Raw genomic sequence first — 19,824 nt, 5'->3', positions numbered from 1 at the left:
AAAATGAAAGGCCAATATGTCCGGAGTTCACAGGTTATCAAACAAACAAGAGTGGAAAGGAATGGAGTCCTACACAATGCAAGGCCTTTGTTTTGTCTTTATCTTAAAAAGCACTGGGAAGCCATTAGGAGTTAAGGGATTGGGCTTAAATGTCAAATTTGTATTTTGAAAAGATTCCTTGCCTCAAATGCAGAGAAACAGCCAGAGGACAGATGCTGTGTGTTCTAGGAGACCAGTTAGGAAACTGTTTTTGGCGAAAGATGCCTGGGCTCTGGTGAGTGATGGGGATGGAGGTAAGATTGGCAGGAATCAGTAATGGCTTGGATATTGGAGGTGAGATAACTCAAAGAAAAGGGTGAGCCTCAAGTGGATACTTAACAAATTACCATTTCCCCTTGTTCATTTTTTAAATTCTTTTTTTTTAAGATTTATTTATCTATTTGAAAGTCAGAGTTACACAGAGAGGAGAGGCAGAGAGAGATAGAGGTCTTCCATCCGATGGTTCACTCCCCAACTGACCGCAATGGCCAGAGCTATGCCAATCCGAAGTCAGGAGTCAGGAGCTTCTTCCGGTCTCTCGCATGGATGCAGGGGCTCAAGGACTTGGGCCATATCCTACTTCTATCCCAGGCCATAGCAGAGAGCTGGATTGGGATTGGAGCAGCCGGGACCCAAGCCAGCACCCATATGGGATGCCGGTGCTTCAGGTCAGAGTGTTAACCCACTGAGCCACAGTGCCGGCCCCTACTTTGTTTTTTCTTATTTCATTTATTTGAAAGGCAGAGAACCAGAGATCTCTCATGTGCTAGTTTATTCCCCAAATGCCCACAAAAGCCAGAGATGGATGAGAATGAATTCAGGAGCCAGGAACTCAGAGTAAATCTCCCCAGTGTTGGCAGTGATCCTATGTACTGTCTCTCAGGGTGTTCCTTAACAGGAAGCCGAAAATTAGAGTGGATCCAGGGCTTGAACCCAGGCCCTCCGATATGAAATGCAGGTGTCCCAAGCACTACTTTAACTGCTGTGCCACAAGTCTGCATTTCTTGTTCACTTTTATATTCTCTATCATCTCTTATCAAAACCTTCTGAGAAGTGTACAAGAGGAGAATCCGTGTCTCTACAGTCAATAAGATGACACTTCTGATAACTTGTCTCCTATTCATTATAATGTAAGAATAGGTGGTTTATAAACTGTGGCAGTGGTTCTCATGTAGTCATCCAATCAGCAGGATCCACATTAGCCTGGAACTTGTTAGAAATGCAAAATCGTGGGCTCTCCCTCAAACCTTCTGAATCCGAAGCAATGGTGATGGGAGCCAGCAATGTAAGGTTATTAAGCCCTGCATGTGAGCCTGATACATAACAGACTATGAGAACCGTCGACCTTTTTTTTAGAAAATGTTTTTTTTTAATATTTTATCATGTCTTTCATTTATAACAATTCACTTCAACAATCACAGAATTCTTTCAGTGACACAAACCATATTGCAAATGAAAGCTGGTAGTGATGCTTATCAAAGTACACAAGAAAATTGATGTTAAATATAAAAACACTTTACATGTTAACTTGTTACCAAAACCTCTTTTTTTTTTTTTTTTTTTGGCCTGGCAACCATCGACTTTTTTTTTTTAAGATTTATTTATTTATATAAAAGTCAGAGTTGGGGCCAGCACCGTGGCCCAGTATGTTAATCCTCTGCCTGCGGCATCAACATCCCATATGAGCGCTGGTTCTAGTCCTGGCTGTTCCTCTTCCAATCCAACTCTGCTGTGGCCTGGGAAAGCAGTAGAAGATGGCCCAAGGACTTGGGCCCCTGCACTCACATGGGAGACTAGGAAGAAGCATCTGGCTCCTGGCTTAGGATCGGCACAGCTCCAGCCATTGCAGCCATTTGGGGAGTGAATCAGCAGAAGGAAGACATTTCTCTCTCACTGTCTGTAACTCTACCTCTCAAATAAATTTAAAAATTTTTAAAAAAGAAAAAAAGTCAGAGTTACACAGAGAGAGAAGGAGGGGCAGAGAGAGAGAGAGGTCCTCCATCTTCTGGTTTATTCCCCAGATGGCCACAATGGCTGGAGCTGTTTATTTATTTATTTGAAAGGCAGAGTGACAGAGAAATCATCCTCTGCTAATTAATCCCAAATGCTAACGATAGGGTGGGTTAGGCCAGAACCAACAACCCAGAACTCCACATGAGTGGCAGGGATCCAGGTTCTTGGGCCCCACTCACCTTTCCAGGGTGCTTAACAGGCAGCTGGATTGTAAATGAAGCCAGGGCTCAAACCCAGACACTCCACCTGAGACAGCTTGTGGGCCTACCAAGAGGTGGCCTGACCACTAAACCACAACGCATGCCCCTCATTTGATTTTTTTTTTTTTTAACTACAGAATTCTTCACGAATTTGCATATCATCCTTGGCAGGGGCCATGCTAATCTTCTCTATATCATTCCAAGTTTAGTATATGTGCTGCCGAAGCAAGCACCCCTTGTTTGATTTTTAAGATGAAGACAACAACTCGCCCTCACAAAGCTGCTGGATTTTAAAAAGTAACAAAAACAAAATAATTATTACAGTACTAGAAAAGTACTAGGTACTCAACCAAGAGTAATTGAGTAATTGCTAGAGCTCCTATTATGTATTGTCTCTGACTTTCCTGCACAAAGGTGATCCATAATTACCCACCACATATTAGTCATTTCAATGGCTTTGTGGCTTTGGGGATTTATTTAATCTCCCTAACATTAGATTTATTGAAATATAATTTACATACTGTAAAATTTACCCCTTTTAATATATAATCCTATTAGTTTTAAAAAATGTATGTGGTGGCTGGCGCCGTGGCTTAACAGGCTAATCCTCCGCCTTGTGGCACCGGCACACTGGGTTCTAGTTCCGGTTGGGGTGCTGGATTCTATCCCGGTTGCCCCTCTTCCAGGCCAGCTCTCTGCTATGGCCCGGGAAGGCAGTGGAGGATGGCCCAAGTCCTTGGGCCCTGCACCTGCATGGGAGACCAGGAGAAGCACCTGGCTCCTGGCTTCGGATCAGCGCGATGCGCCGGCCGCAGCGGCCATTGGCGGGTGAACCAACGGCAAAAAGGAAGACCTTTCTCTCTGTCTCTCTCACTCTCACTATCCACTCTGCCTGTCAAAATATATATATATATATATATATATATATATATATATATATATGGTTATGTTAGTGCCATCACAAGATTTAGACCATTTCCATCCTATAGGAAATTCTTTCTTCCTTGATGGTAGTAAACTATTCTCCAGCTCCTGGCAATCGAGGTTCTATTTTCTTGGCCACTGTGGTTCAACAAATTAAGCCACCAGTTAGGACACCAGCATTGCATATCAGAGTGCTTGTCCAAGTCCTGGCTGCTCCACTTCTAGGAGCAGTACATGATGGCTGAGTACTTGGGTTCCTGCCACCCACACAGAAGATGCAGATGGAGTTCCTTGCTCCTGACATTGGCCTAAGGCAGTATAAGCTGTCAGGCTTTTGGGGAGTCAATCATCAGATGGAAGATCTCATTCTCTGCCTTTCCCTGTCTCCCTGTCATTCTGCCTTTAGTATATATAAATAGGGGCCTACACTGTGGCACAGCTGGTAAAGCTACCACCTGCAGTGCCCACATCTCATATGGGCACTGGTTCAAGTCCCAGCTGCTCCACTTCTGACTCAGCTCTCTGCTATGGCCTGGGAAAACAGTGGAAAATGGCCCAAGTGCTTGGGCCCCTACACCCACGTGGGAGACTCAGAAGTTCCTGGCTCCTGGCTTTGGATGGTCCAGCTCTGGCCATTGAAGCCATTTGAGGAATAAATCAGCTGAAGGAAAACCTCTCTCTCTCTGCCTCTGTGTTTCTGTAACCCTGCCTTTCAAATAAATATATAAATCTTTTTTAAAAAAAGAAGCTAATTATTATTTTTAAATAATCAAATATTTGTAATTTTTTTCTTTGACTGAAGAAACTGTTTTCCAAACCAACTATGCTATTTGGTATTTTCTTCAAAAGTGTGAGATTCAGTTGCTTTACATAATTGTCAGCACTATGTGTGATCACTCTTTTCAATTTTACCTGTTGTAACAGATGCATAGTTGTGTCTTATTGTGATGTGAATTTGTCCTCCTATTTTTTTTCTAGTCAGAACCCAACTTTATTATTATTATTATTATTATTATTTTTTGACAGGTAGAGTGGACAGTGAGAGAGATAGAGAGAAAGGTCTTCCTTTTGCCATTTTGGTTCACCCTCCAATGGCTGGCGCACCACACTGATCCGAAGGCAGTGTCTCCCATGCGGTGCAGGGCCCAAGCACTTGGGCCATCCTCCACTGTACTCCTGGGCCACCTTTATTATTACAACCAATTCTGTCTTTTTTAAGGGAAAGGGTTTATTGGGGAACACCCAACAGACTGGAGAGAGGAGAGGAGCTAGCAAGAGAGAAGAGAGCAGAGAGGAGGAGAGAGGGAGAGAGGGAGAGAGAACGCCAAGAGACCAGAGGAGGAGGCTAGAGAGAGGAAGCAAGAGAGCACGTGTTCAGGAACAGGCCTTTTTAAAACTTTGCCAGAGGGCGGGCAGGGAAGCAGGAGCAGCGAATCCCATTAGGATGGAGGTGGAGCCTGGCTCAGGTAGCTGGGCCATGCAGCCACCTGGCTAGAACTGCGCCAGTTTCCTAACATTCCCTCCTTTTTTCTTTTATAAAGCAGGATTTGTATGGGGTTACATTAGTCCCAAAAGTCCAGGAAGGGTAGAGGGACGATGATCTGTCTTTAGAGCTACTTCCTGCTGATGTGGGGCGATGTCTCAAGCCACTGTCTCCTGGTTGGAGAGCCGAGTATATCCCTGTAGCAGCATTTGGTTGACTGCCTGGTTGCTGAAGGCCTTGATTCCGTCCATTATCACCTACTGTAAACACTTAAACAGACACTGTAGACAGCGTGAGAATAGTAATCAATGATCCTAAGAGTAGCATTAACCAGGTAATGAGAGGATTTTATAGAGGAGAGGAAATGGAGGGGGGGGGGGGGGGTCTCTGGACCCTTGTGGGGATAGTTTGATGGATGTGGCTTAAAGCTGATTCCAGCCAAGACCGGGAGAAAGGCCACTTAACTTTTGCAGGTAGCTGTGTTTGTAGAGAAATTCTGATCATACAACATTAAGGCGGGGGGAGAGGACCATCAGTACACACAGGTTGGGAGTAGAGCCATTGGTGGTAGAGTAGAGGTTATGATTACAAAGGAATGAGACCCAAATGGGCTAGAAACAAAGGACAGTCATTATTAGAGAACCTAAGAAAGGTGCTGTCTGAGCTACAATTAAGTGTTCTGATTGAACAACCAATTTTAAATACAGAAAATAAATCTATTCAAAAAGATACATTCCTTCATTTAATCAATGGTAAAAAGCCTTATTAAATAGAAAGATAGCCTAAACATCATTTTCATTTAGACAGAAACGTAGTTCATTAAAAATGTCTCCTCAGTGTCTTGTGGAGTGTCTGTTAACATATTTCCTCATTTTTGATTAGGTTGTTTGTTTTACTATTGACTTTTGGAAGTTATTTACATATAAATTTAGAATCAGCTTGTGACTTTTCATACACACAAAAAATCCTACAGAGATTTTCATAGGTTTTCTGGTTACAGGAATAAGAACCACAGTAGCATTCTTAAAGGCCCAACAGGATAGAATAACTTGGAGAAAGTGATATTTAGCATTGTGTTTTTATGTGATATATGTGGGAGCAGAAGGGTATTGATACATTTCCTCATTCATCATAAGGATCACAGCCTGTACTCCTATAATAAAAGGCAGATTAACAAAAGAAAAACATAGCACACTTATTTAGCCCATGTTTTGTGTGACATTATGCTGTGGGGATGGGGATCCCCAAATTATATTGGGACATTTGTAAGCTGGATGGTCTCAGAGACCCCCAGCTAGACTTAGCCCAGTTTCTTGTCTTCCCACGTGTAAGACTACAGCTGGGAGATATAGATAGAGGGGAATGGAGGAGTAGGATTTATTGAAGGGTGAAAGAACAGTAGACACACAGGCATAAATGCAGGCACCCGCAAGAGAGAATTACCAGGAAAAAGGATATGAGTGAGTGGTATGAGTGAGTGTGAGCAACTTCAAGGGGGAGAGAATCACACCCACCTAGGCTGGGTCCTCCTTTTTACAGGAGAAGGGCAGTACTCAGGGCAGGTTCTGATTGAAGATACAAAGGAGACAGGATTTGGTGGGGCTGCAGCACATGTGGGAGGTCTAGGAGAGTGTCATGGCATCTGGGGAAAGATGGAAAGAGATTTAGCTGCCTGTAGAAGAGAGGGCATTCTGAGTCTTCAGCCATGTTGACTTGCATGGAAGATAATGGGATTTGGGTGGTGCACACGGCTTTGTGTTGGTGTTGACAGTCCTTAGGTCCTCTTCCCTTTTTTTTTTTTTAATTTTTTAAAATTTAATTTAGTAAATATAAATTTCCAAAGTACAGTTTATGGATTACAATGGCTTTTCCCCTCAAAAACTTCCCTCCCACTCACACCCCTCCCATCTACTGCTCCCTCTCCCATTCCATTCACATCAAGATTCATTTCCAATTCTCTTTATATACGGAAGATCGATTTAGTATATATTAAGTAAAGATTGCATCAGTTTGCACCCACACAGAACATAAAGTGTAAAATACTGTTTCAGTACAAGTTATAGCATCAATTCACATTGGACAACACATTAAGGACAGAGATCCCACATGAGGAGTAAGTACACAGTGACTCCTGTTGTTGACTTAACAGTTTGACACTCTTGTTTATGGCTTCAGTAATCTCCCTAGGCTCTAGTCATGAGTTGCCAAGCCTATGGAAGCCTTTTGAGTTCGCCGACTTCGATCTTATTCTGACAGAGTCATAGTCAAAGTGGAAGCTCTCTCCTCCCTTCAGAGAAATGTACCTCCTTCTTTGATGGCCCTGTTCTTTCCATTGGGATCTCACTTGCAGAGATCTTTCATTTAGATCCTCCTTTTTTTTTTTTAAAGATTTATTTAAGGGGCCGGCATTGTGATATAGCGAGTTAAGCTGCTTGCTGCAGTGCCAGCATCCCATATGGATGCAGGTTCAAGTCCTGGCTGCTCCAGTCTGATCCACCTTCCTGCTAATGTTCCTAGGAAAGCAGCAGAGGAGAGCCTCAGTGCTTGGGGCCATGCAGCCACGTGGAACACCCGGAGGAACCTCCTGGATTTGGTCTGGCCCAGCCCCAGCCATCTTTTTCTTCCCCGCCCCTGTCACTTTGCCTTTCAAATAAATAAACTACATCTTTTTTTTTCTTTCTTCTTTTCTTCTTTTTTTTTTTCTTAAAGATTTATTTTATTTATTTAAAAGACAGAATTACAGAGAGAGGTAGAGAGAGAGAGAGAGAGAGGTCTTCATCTGCTGCTTCACTCCCCAGATGCCCACAACGGCTGGAGCTGTGCTGATCAGGAGCCAGGAGCTTCTTCTGGGTCTCCCACATGGGTGCAGGGGCCCAAGGACTTGGGCCATCTTCTACTGCTTTCCCAGGCCATAGCAGAGAGCTGGATCAGAAGAGGAGCAGCCAGGATTAGAACTGGCATCCATATGGGATGCCAGCACTAAGGGCCAGGGCTTTAACCCACTGTGCCACAGCGCCGGCCCCCTAAACTACATCTTTTTTAAAAAGATTTACTTTGTTAGTTATTTGAAAGGCAGAGTGACAGAAAGAGGGGGACAGATGGAGAGAAAGAGAGAGAGTGGTCTTCCATCCTCTGGCTCACTCCCCAGTTGACTGTAATGATCACGGCTAGGCAGAAGTCAGGAGCCTGGAGTTTCATCCATGTCTCTGACATGGTGGCAGGGGCCCAAAGATTTGGGCCATCTTCCACAGCTTTCCCAGGTGCATTAGCAGGGAGCTGGAATGGAAGTGGAGTATCTGGGACACCAACTGGAACTCAAACAGGATGCTGGCGGCAGCTTAACCTGCTGTACCACAACTTCTGCTCCTAGCTCTTATTTCTTCCTGGCTCCCTGCCTCACCACATCAATTATTAGAAGTAAAGACCCAAAGATTCAGAAAACCATCTAATTTGATGGTTAGGATTCATGAAGAATGGATAGTTATGTAGAAATGTGATTGGACAAAAGGAATCTAATGATAGTAGACTGAGGACAGGCACCTAGCAAGACCTATCTGTTGAGACTCTTCTTGGCCTCTCTGGGTAGCATTCCTCCCTTTTATCCACAGGTATAGGCAGAATCCTTTAGAATGAGGGTCTTGTAACACAGCTTCATGGATGGTAGATCAGAGAATTTCCTTATGACCAGTTCTTACTACACAGTGGTAGTGGTGGTGGAAGGGGATCAGCATGATCTTGCTTTGACACCTTCCTATTTCCTTAGTTCTTTTTCAAAAATACTTTGAGGTAGCATTTTCTGGGCCTTGACATAGGGCTTCTTATTATTCTGAAAGAGAATGCCTTTTGATTTTGTTCATACATAAGAAAATGCCTAGAATTTAGTAGAATGCAGAAGTGTATTAGAAGCTCTGTAAAGTGGAAGAAAGCCCTGACGGCGTGCAGTTGGGTTGTAAAAAGTAGGGAAGGCATTGTGAAATGTACATAACACTCAAGTGAGTATTTCTTTGTTAAATTCTATGCCTTCATTGCCCTACATGACTACTAACTCAACTACAATCCAACATAATGATTTGACTTGTGGGAAGGGGCTATAAAAAAAAAGATGGCAGACATACGTGTTGGACAAAGTGCTAACAATCTGCAGAGGTGCCTGGCCTACTATGACACAGCACCGTCCCTCCCCCTTTTTAAGATTTATTTTATTTATTCAAAAGGCAGAGTTGGGGTGGGGTAGAAATATATATATATATAGAGAGAGAGAGAGATCTTCTATCTTCTATTTCACTCCTTAAATGGCTGAAACAGCTGGGGCTGGGCAGGCTGAAGGCAGAATCCAGAAGCTTCTTCCAGGTCTCCCATGTGGGTGCAGGGGCTCAAGCAGTTGGACCATCTTCCTCTGCTTTCCCAGGTGCATTAGCAGGGAGCTGGATCACAAGTGGAACAACTGAGACCTGAATTTGCATCCATGTGGGATGCTAGCATTGCCGGCAGCAACTTAACCAGTTATGCCACAATATTGGCCCCAGTCTGGGAGTTCTTTATGTTCTTCAACTATTATTAGAGAATCTACAGTTAAATCAATTTCTTGTCAGGTCATCTAAATTGCCGTCCCCCAGTCATTTACCCCTGGATGAGACGCTCCCCTCCTAACCACACCCTTTGTGTTATAGAAAACAGAGACAGCAGACACTATCAGATCTGGATTCTGGATTTCAGATTCTTCCAAGAGAAACTGTTGCTCTTTGAAACAGAAGAGGTGTGTTCAAAAGAAAAACAAAAATCAAAAATATCCATTTCTTCTTAGTAAGAAGGTGAAGATCTGTAGCTATCACTCTAAAGCAGAAATAAATTCAGTAGTCCTTGTAAGGGGGAATTTTTTGAACTGGAAGATGTGGCCAAGTTAAAAACAACTTTCAGTGCACTTTTCTTCCTAAGGGAATTGAAGACTAGTAGCTCTGGCTTCCACAAGATAGAAATATAAAGCCAAGTTTCCAAACTCTTTCTTAGGGTTCTATAAGATCCCTTATGTTTTTGTTTTTGTTTTCTGCCCTCATCTGGAGTTGTTCAACTTTAATCTATTCTATTGAGAGTATTTCAAAAAGTTTGTGCAAAAATGGAACTAAAGGAGTAGGACACATAGGCGTACACACACACACACAAATCCATGCATAGTTTTTTTTTCATAGCATGTATTTTCCATGAACTTTGTGAAGACAGCTTACATGCATACATGGATTTTAAAATGTTTGCATCAAAATAGATTTAACTTTCAATTCCATTTTCCAGGAACTTTTTGAAGTACTCTCTCTTATATTGGTGATCCATAAAAATTTACTTTTGTAGAGCATGTTCCTTTGATAAAGAAAAGATTTTGAGCCGGCGCTGTGGCTTAACGGGCTAATCCTCCGCCTTGCAGCGCCGGCACACCGGGTTCTAGTCCCGGTTGGGGCGCCGGATTCTATCCCGGTTGCCCCCTCTTCCAGGCCAGCTCTCTGCTATGGCCCGGGAAGGCAGTGGAGGATGGCCCAAGTCCTTGGGCCCTGCATCCGCATGGGAGACCAGGAGAAGCACCTGGCTCCTGGCTTCAGATCAGCGCGATGCGCAGGCCGCAGCAGCCATTGGAGGGTGAACCAACGGCAAAAAGGAAGACCTTTCTCTCTGTCTCTCTCTCTCATTATCCACTCTGCCTGTCAAAAAAAAAAAAAAAAAAAAAAAAAGATTTTGAAAACACTTCTCTAAATCAGAAATACTATGCATTTGTAAATATTTAACTGACAATATAGGAAAGAAATCACATATTTAAAATAGGTGATGCATTTATTGTTTTAGAACTATTTCCTATACTTAGAAAAAATATTAGAACATATTTTTTTTTTTCCTTTTAAAACTCAGTTTACAGTCTAGGTGATTTTTTTTTTTATTAGTTCTTCAGATTTATTTATTTATTTGAAAGGCAGAGTTACAGAGAGACAGAGACAGAGGTTTTCCATCCACTGGTTCACTTCCTAAATGGCCACAGCAACTGGGGCTGGGCCAGGCCAAAGCCAAGAGCAAAGAATTCTCTCTTATCTTCCACATAGGAGCAGGGGCAAAAGTACTTGGACCATTTTCAGCTGCTTTCCCAGGCCATTAGCAGAGGGCTAGATAGGAATAGAGCAGCCTGGTCTATGAGTCTGTGCCCATAAGGATGGCTAGAGATTTAGGCAGCAATTTAACCAGCTTTGCCACAACAGCCACCCCAGCCTAGTTTTTTTTTTGTTTTTTTGTTTGGGTTTTCTTAAGAGTTCAAAATCCTTTTAGTGGTTACTTTTTAATTTTTTAGCTCTCAGAGTATACTAAGCCCCCAAATTAAATTGGCACAATATATTTTAGTCACTTGTTGCAATTAATTGAGAGTATTTTATGAACCAGGCACCAAAGCTGAGTCTGAGAGTGAGTCCCACCAGTCTGTGAGTGCATTCCCACCATAGCTTAGCAGCAGCACGGAGAGGGAATCAACCTCGAAAGGGAACTGAGAGCAGGAAGGGGAAGTGTGGATGCCGGGACAATATGAATAACCAGCATCCACTGAGCTTCTGTCTGAGCTAGACACAGTGCAAGGCTCTGGAGACCCAGAGTGGCCCATTGCTCTCTGGAGCCTGCTGTCTAACTGGGGAGAGGGAATGAAATGTAAAACTCCAAATACATACGAAATTACAGATACAAGTGATTTCTATAAAGGAAAAGAGTGAGAGAATGACAGGAACAGTCTTTTTTAGTATCACTTCAAGAAACTGAAATCTAAACTTAAGGAATGAGGAGTCAGAGGAGTAAAAGGTGGGACTCACTTGCCAGTGTCCCTGTTAGAAATAAGACAGCAAGCACTGCCTCTGATCAACCAATTTACAGTAAACAAAAAGACTAGAGGAATAAGTTAAAAGGACGATTGTGTACAATTAGCAAAATCTATATAGAAAACTGGGAAATTCACATACTCTTTCAACAATATCCATAACAAAAAATTGTAAGGAAAGTAAGAGATGGAGAATAGATTAACAGATTAAAAAAATTTGAGGCGTGGGGCCAGCGCCGTGACTCAGTGAGTAAAACTGCTGCCTTTCTCGGCACCACCATCCGTTATTGACACCAGTTCAAGTCTTGGCTGTTCCACTTCTGATCCAGCTCTCTGCTAATGTGCCTGGGAAGGCAGTGGAGGATGGCTCAAGTGCATGGGCCCTTGCACCCACGTGGGAGACAGTAGAAACTCCTGGCTTCGGATCAGCTCAGCTCTGGCTGTTACAACCATTTGGGGAGTGAACTACCAGATGGAAGAGCTCTCTCTTCTCTCTCTGTAACGCTTTCAAATAAATAAATACATCTTTAAAAAAAAAAACAAAACTCAAGGCACTTTCTAATCACCATGTGTAAAATTTATTTGGATTTTTATTTAAAGAGGCTGTTAATAGAAAAATATGAGAAGAGAAAAATATGAGATAGTGGAATTTTGAATATTGCTGAATATTTGAACATGGCATTTGTTCACATAGTTTGATAAAATTAAATACCTATTTTTATGTTTAAATGTGAAGAATATATTGTAATTATGGTATAGAAAAGTTTTTCTCTGAGTTTATGAATAAAATTTTTAAAAGATTTATTTATTTATTTGAGAAGTGGAGTTACAGACAGAGAGGGGAAGAGATAGATCTTCTGTCTGCTGGTTCACTCCCCAAATGGCCGCAATGGCTGCAGCTGAGAGCTGATCTGAAGCCAGGAGTCAGGAGTCAAGTCTCCTTGGGCTGGGCAGTTTCTGTGGTGGGAGGGAAGAGCTGGGATTCCAGCCATTATAGGCACTATCTCTAAAGTCATCATGTCAATGCGTCCAGACTTCTGGAGCATAAGAATGACCCGGAGGGCTAGTTCAAGCACAGATTTCCTGGGTCCCACCCTTAAGAGTCTGATTCAAGAGGTCTGGGTGGAGCCTTACAATTTCAATTTCCAGCCAGGCCCTCAATAGACTGAAGCTGAACCTTTTGGGACTATGCTTTGAGCACATTCTATTAATAACTTAAACTGACCAGGGCTCCCTAGGTCCTCAGACTAAGGAACCAAAGCATTTTTCCACATGCAGAGTAAGCCCACTCGAGGGGCACTGATCCTAGTGCTGCCACGTTGTCTGGGAGTGACAGTTTCTTTTCAGAAGCCATGGCTCACTGATCATCTGCTGCATGCTGCCATTCCCAAGCCCTTGTAGTTCTTCCACATTTTGCTTGCCTTAGTGCTTTGCCCCTTGCTGCTCATCTTCTGAACACCCAACCCCTCCCCGACTCAATAATAGTCCCTAATCTTTGTATTGAAAACTGGATTTTGAAATTATGTGGTAAATCTCTACAATTTAAATATAGAATTTTCCAGTAAGTGACACACCTGGGGAAATAAACCAGTTATAAAATACCTCCCCATATTTTGTGAATCTTTTAAAAATTCCCTCCTTGATCAATTGTTTATCACCTGTATTGTTCTAGAGCTGTGCTAAAATAATCTGTTCTTTCAATGGGAACTTACCAGCAGGAGTTTGTCACTTGTGATTTTTTATCAAGTATCACCTTAAAGAAATAAAGACAGAAAAATATTTTTTAATCAGAGCTACTGTATTTATTTGACATATAAACACATATAGTTAGAATGCTAAGTAAGTATTCTACTGATACTACTTAACAATCTAATTTCTTAGAAAAGGATTTGGAGCGAGACTACTGGATAATTGAACTATAACTTCACTTTGGACGAGACAGGTTATACAACTGATAAAATCATCACATTGTCAGATAATGAGGGAGGGGAAGCCGGGAGAAAGGAAAACGGAGGAGAAAGGAAAACAGAGCTGGGCTGGGTAACAGGAAGTAAAAGGATACATTTGCTTAAAAAAGGAGAAATCAGAAACCCTCGGGTCAAGAGACGTAAACTGCTGATGTCTTTAACATTGCCGTCTTTACATTCTCCTGGCTGATCTGAAAATGTCAGACTCACATTATAGCAGCAGCGAGATGGTAAGTTTTGTTCTACTAATTCATTTTGTCACAGAGTTGCTTTTCAAAGTCTTTCTAGATCTCGTGTGTATTTCGCCGCAAACCTTAACTTCTGGATGTTAAGAAACCTCCGTCTGGTAACCTCCTCTTTCCAAGTAGATTGTTAACTTTTTTCCCCACGTGATTGTAGCTGTGTGTCCCGGCGAGAATAAAAAGTAAAGTTTCCTGTTCTTAGTCCAAAGAAAAAGATTTTTTTTTTTTTGCAGGAAAGACCAAGATGTGCTGTAGCTGGGAAAGATTAAAAATGATAAAGAAATGGAGGGCTAAGGTAAAAAGAAAGTGGAAATGGGTAATTTAGGTAAAAGCAAAAATAAAGTGACCGATTCTGTTCTTTCCTCCGGGAGTCAGAAGAAACCAAGCCTGGCTGGCCTTAGTGCCAAATAGGTTTCCAATCTAGGCTCCGGTGACGCGAGCAGGGTAAAAAATTAATTTAAGGTGTCAAAAGTGTATTTACAGGGCGCACTTCCCCAGGCTGGGTCAGGGGGCTGCTGAACTGGCCAATGTTCGGTGTGTGACGGTGGGAGAGTTACTTATCTGCTTTAAATTTCACTTTTCTCCATAGTGAAGTAATACCTGCAAATCATGTCACTGCTTTTTAGAAGCTGACCACCGTGACTGTGGGGGGAGTGCCTTGAAGAAGTGGCATACAAATGCAAAAATCACTACGGGCTAGCTAAGAGTCTCCGAGGAATGGGGAGCCATTGAATAGATTTAAATGAGGGTAGGAGGAGGGGCGTGGTGTCAGGTTTGGAAGTGTTAACCTAGGCTGCGATGGAGTCTGTTCACCCTCAGATTTTAGAGGAAAAGCTAAGGTTACAACCTTACTCCAGCACGTGTTACTCCATGGCATTGTAACTTCTGAAACTTGGTTTCCTCAGATGTAACACAGGGAAAAAAGCAAATTACCGGTGCTCTACACAGAGCTGCCGTGTGCCTGTGTACTATAGAAAAGCAGTCAGTATTAGTTCCTTCCTACCTGCTTGCTTTTCTCCGTGGTTTTTCATTCATCAGCTCATCACAATAATGCTGAATGCCTTCTCTGTGCTGCATGAGTTACTGCAATGCTACAGAGTAAAACACTCTCCCCTCAGGGCTCAAGAGCTGGAGAGACTGGCAAAGACTCAGGACTTCAGGAATTTGTAGGTTACACAAATTTCTGGGCTAATTTGAGTTTCTTCTTTAACCTGGAAAGCAGTGACAAGCCATTGAGGAATTTTCAGCCAGCAGGAGAGCAATCTGGGCAGCAGGAATGGAGTCAGAATGCATTTGGGTAACAGCTTATTGCTTGTGCCAGTGAGCTTGAATCTTGTGAGAGAAGAGAAGAGAAGGCAGCAACACATTCCACACAGAGTTAAGAGATAAAATGAAAGTGCTTTGTGTTTAGCTGATTGGGAGAAGACATGAGGGAAATAATTCCCCCAAGCCCTACCCTTCTATTTTCTCTTTCCTTATCACCCTCTTGTAAATTGACTTTTGCCCCATCCTCATTGTTTCCCTTATCTAATAAAGGGTGTGCCAGTCAATCACAAGGGATCTCAGTAACTTCTCTCCACCACCAAGTCTACTTCTGAAGGTTCCTGGGAAAATAAAACTCAAATTTATTTTTTTGTAAAAAATAGTTGAAGTCTGTACAGTTTTTTCATAATATGCATTTTTCGTGACCCCTCTTTATACATGGATTCTTTTAACCAAAATAAATTTGTTTTTTAATTGCATATTTTCATGAGTTTTTCTAAGTACCCTCATATTGTCATCTTGGGTTCTTATTCATAAATTGTACCTTGAAAGTAAGTAGTGGCATCAAATGAGAGTTGGTGATTGATTCTTCTCTTTCCAGAATTACTTTAAGGAGGCATTAGATGAGGACAATGTGATTTTAACATTGGTTCCAGTTGTAGAGGAACCTAAAAAAGAACATCTGGTGGAACCAAGTGTTTCTTCAACTGCAGATATCAAACCTGCAGATATCAGATCTAAGAAGCCTTGGAAAAGCAATAAAGGTATGAGGACAGGGATTGCTCAGTTAGCAACTCCAACTCTGGGAAGACCAGGAATAACATTTTCTTCCTTATTCTCTAGCTATATGATACCCACATTAAATCTCACCTTGATTGTGCTAAGAGATCTCTCAAACGCCAATCCTTTTCCTTTGCTGAGCCGCATGTTCTGCCTTTCTTCTAAGACTCAAATAGGCATGTAGAACCCTTTGGGCAGGGCATACTCTTAGGAGTCAGCTGGACATGAGTTTAGAATCCCAGCCCATGGAGATCAATCTCTTCTATAGAAATGGTATTAATACATACTTGCATCTTATGAAGATTGATTTTAAAAGATATCTAGCAGCTTTTTAAAAAAGATTTATTTTATTTATTTGAAAGGAAGAGTTACACATACAGAAAGAGAGGGAGAGACCGAGAGATGTCTTTTGTCTGCTGCTTCCCTCCCCAAAAAGCTGCAATGGCCAGGGCCTGAGCCAAGCTGATGGCAGGAGCTGGGAGATTCTTTCAGATCTCCCACATGATGCAGGGGCCCAATCACTTGGGCCATCTGCTGCTGCTTTTCCAGGCGCATTAGCAGGGAGCTGGATTGGAAGTGGAGTAGCAGGGACCAGTGCCCATAGGGGATGCTAGCTTCACAGGTGGCTGCTTTACTTGCTATGCCACAGTGCTGGCCTCAACCAGTAGTTCTTAAAACCATGACCCTTTGATTCTGTTCTCCATGCTTTACATAAAGGCATTAAATATGTATTTCTAGAGTGATTTTATTTTTGGGGGGGTCAATAACGAGGACTTCATGGTGAAGTAAATACTGGCAGATCAGAGCCAAGCAGTGTGAGTTGACGTGAGGTGCTCTGGAGAAGGGTGCAGGCTGATAGGCAGACCACTCTTAAGGAAGGCAGAGTTTGGAGGTACTTTCTCTGATTCCTGTAGCAAGAGCTGATATTTTGTGATCGAAAATCTAGACATTTGGGGGGAGAAATTTAATATAATGTTCTCTCCAAGTGGTTGTTTAGGGCCATAGAAAACAGACTGTTGTATGCAGTATACAAAACATGGAATTTAGCGTGTAAACATAGGTTCCAGTCCCCAGTCTTCCATTTTAATGACTATGTGATCTTGGGCAAGTGCTTTAATCCCTGAATCAGTTATCTCATTTATAATATGAAGAAAAGATTTGTCATGTATATATTGGGTGTGGGCAATACAAGAAAATCTTTGTAAAATTGTGAAGAATCTGAAAAATATTAAACTACTACTACTTTGGTTCCGTTCTCTTTCAGTTGACTTTGCACAAGCAAATGAACAATTCGGAGCTTCCCCAAAACCTAAGTGCAAAAAAGCAGTTTTTCCCCTGCCAACCATTTTGCCCCCAATTACTAAGGTGTCTCGGAACACTTTGCGGAACTGGTGCCAACAGCTTAATTTGAGTACAGATGGCCAGGTTAGTACACTGGTGGGAATATTTTCTACTCATATTAAGTATGAGAATTTGTCAACTTTTAACTTTTGTTTCACTCTTAATTTCCTTAGAAAATAGAAGTGTATCTGAGACTCCAGAGACATGCGTATCCCGAACAAATACAGGTCAGTGATGAATTGAGGTTGCAGTGTAGAAGTGGTCCTCATTGTAGGTTGTTCACTCTGCTACCACTTTTATCTATTTTGTTACTGTAAAGTAGAATTTCTTAATAACCAGGGTTTCTGAACTGGGACTATTGGCTTTTTGTTTGTTTTGGCAGTGGTTCTGTGCATTGTAAAATGTTTAGTAGTCTTAGTTTCTACTCACTAGATGGCAGTAGCAACCCTACCCCCACCCCACAATTTGAACAACCAAAAATGTCTCCTAGTTGAGCAACTCTGCTGCTTAAGAACCAATATCCCTAAACCTTTCCCAACTGATACATGTTCAGGTCAGTATAAAAAATGATAAAATTGACACAAAGTCCTGATGTTAATAGCAGTTTATTGAATACTCTTCATGAATTTTGTTTGCAGGATGTTCCTGACACACCACGAGAAGCCAAAATGCGGTCATGTCCAAAGAAATGTACTACAATGACCAATAGAGCAAGGCTTCAGGACAATTGTACTAGGAGCAATGGAGAGGAAGACACTAATATAGTTGAAGTGATAACTTCAGCTCAGGAAGCCACGTTGGCATCTTGGGCAAGAATTGCTGCAAGAGTCAGTCAGCCCAAGGCTGTGAATTCGTCTTCCATTCCTACTTCAGTTGAAGCCTTTTTGCAGGAAGCCTCTGGTAAGATCAACCTTACAGTGTGGATACCATTCCAGAGGATAATTCTATTGCGAGTTCAAGACAGAGAGGTGGTCAAAGTGATGGAGTTAGTTAAAATACATGTAGATTAGAAATTGAATTCAAGAAGGATATATGTCCTCCTTTACTGATGGATAGCCAAGTTTTGTTTGGATGGATTTCTAAGCCAGGTGATTGAGTGGTGACACTTTGTAATCAAATTTCAAAATGGGAAGAAAGTATAATCTAATAATGTGGTTGGCTATACATTAAGGTCTTCTTTCTCCTTTCCTTAAATATTCATAACATAATGAATAAGAAGAAAAGTGTTAGTTGAAATCCTTGTTTGTTTGTTTGTTTTTTTTTTTTTGACAGGCAGAGTAGATAGTGAGAGACAGAGAGAAAGGTCTTCCTTTTTGCCATTGGTTCACCCTCCAATGGCCGCTGCGGCTGGTGCATCATGCTGATCCGAAGGCAGGAGCCAGGTGCTTCTCCTGGTCTCCCATGCGGGTGCAGGGCCCAAGCACTTGGGCCATCCTCCACTGCACTTCCGGGTCACAGCAGAGAGTTGGCCTGGAAGAGGGGCAACCGGGATAGAATCCGGCGCCCCGACCGGGACTAGAACCCGGTGTGCCAGCGCCGCAAGGTGGAGGATTAGCCTGTTAAGCCACGGCGCCGGCCGAAATCCTTGTTTTACTGTTACCAAGATATGTGATATTGACATGTTCCTTAGTGTAAGCCTTGGTATCCTGATCTATTAAAAAGATTACAATTACCTATCTCAAGGAATGATTGACTTAAATGAGATACCTAACTTGGTATAATGAAAACAGACAATAATGAAAAGGCTTGGGACCTCTGTTCTTTTTTTTTATTTTTATTTTTATTTTTATTTATTTGAAAGACACAGTTATAAAGAGAGGTAGAAAAAGAGAGAGTGGTCTTTTATCTCTGGTTCACTCCCCAAATGGCTGCAATGGCAGGAGCTGAGCCAACACAAAGTCAGGAGCCAGTAGCTTCTTCTGGGTCTCCCATGCAGGTACAGGGGCCCAAGGACTTGGGCCATCTTCTACTGCTTTCCCAGGCCAAAGCAGAGAGCTGGATAGGAAGTGGCACAGCTAGGACTAGAACCGGTGCCTATATGGGATGCCGGCACTGCAGGCTGGGGCTTTAACCTGCTGCGCCACAATGCTGGCCCCTGAACCTCTGTTCTTTAAGAAATCTTGAGACTAGGGTAACCTGCCTTTTTCTAACTCCTGAACTCTTGTCTTCTCCTTGTCATTTTTTATTTCATCTGCAGCAGATCCTATATTAGGCCAGTAGGAAGTCACATCCTCTGTGGCTTGAAACCTTTTTTCTCACTATGCTTCTCATCCCTGGAAGTGTTCTAGATTCTCTCTAACTCAGGGCCAACTTGAATGGCGGGGCATATATTTATTTAAAGATTATTTTTATTTATTTGAAAGATAGAGTTACAGAGAGATTGAGATCAAGTTCTTTCATCCACTAGTTCACTCCCTAAATGACCACAACAGCTGTAGCTGGGCAAGGCCAAAGCCAGGAGCCTGGAACTTCATCCTGATTGCTCACATGGGTGTCAGGGGCCCAAGCACTTGGGCTGCCCTTCACTGCTTTCCCAGATACAATAGCAGGATTGGATTGGAAGTGGAGTAGCTAGGACTCAAACCCCAACTCGAATCGGATGCCAGTGTCGGCTTAACCCACTCAGCAACAATGCCGGGTTCTGTGGGGGACATTCGTCACCATACAGGGAACCCAGCTGAAGGGAAGACTAAGAGCCAGAACTGAATTATTGTGTGCTCCCTAAGCTGTACTCCATTCT

The 19,824-nt window shown here is 42.4% G+C and overlaps 1 protein-coding gene and 1 non-coding gene across 2 annotated transcripts in view; one reads left to right on the top strand and one right to left on the bottom strand.

The window, feature by feature from the left end:
* Window positions 1–2,379: 2,379 nt before the first annotated feature.
* Window positions 2,380–2,485, bottom strand: LOC133752715 (U6 spliceosomal RNA). The gene has a single exon (XR_009864969.1). It is a non-coding gene; the product is annotated as a U6 spliceosomal RNA (small nuclear RNA).
* Window positions 2,486–13,640: 11,155 nt separating this feature from the next.
* DPPA2 (developmental pluripotency associated 2) overlaps window positions 13,641–19,824 on the top strand; it is a 115,210-nt gene continuing 109,026 nt past the window's right edge. Inside the window, exons 1-5 of the mRNA XM_062180850.1 lie at window positions 13,641–13,688; window positions 15,565–15,727; window positions 17,008–17,168; window positions 17,258–17,311; window positions 17,723–17,984. Coding sequence (XP_062036834.1) covers window positions 13,656–13,688; window positions 15,565–15,727; window positions 17,008–17,168; window positions 17,258–17,311; window positions 17,723–17,984 — 673 coding nt within the window. The 5' untranslated portion in view covers window positions 13,641–13,655. The remainder of the gene's footprint in view (window positions 13,689–15,564; window positions 15,728–17,007; window positions 17,169–17,257; window positions 17,312–17,722; window positions 17,985–19,824) is intronic.

The sequence above is a fragment of the Lepus europaeus genome, chromosome 2, assembly GCF_033115175.1.
Source record: "Lepus europaeus isolate LE1 chromosome 2, mLepTim1.pri, whole genome shotgun sequence".
Taxonomy (NCBI): domain Eukaryota; kingdom Metazoa; phylum Chordata; class Mammalia; order Lagomorpha; family Leporidae; genus Lepus; species Lepus europaeus.
Note: the sequence above shows the minus strand (reverse complement) of the source record. Positions and strands in the feature narration are given on the sequence as shown.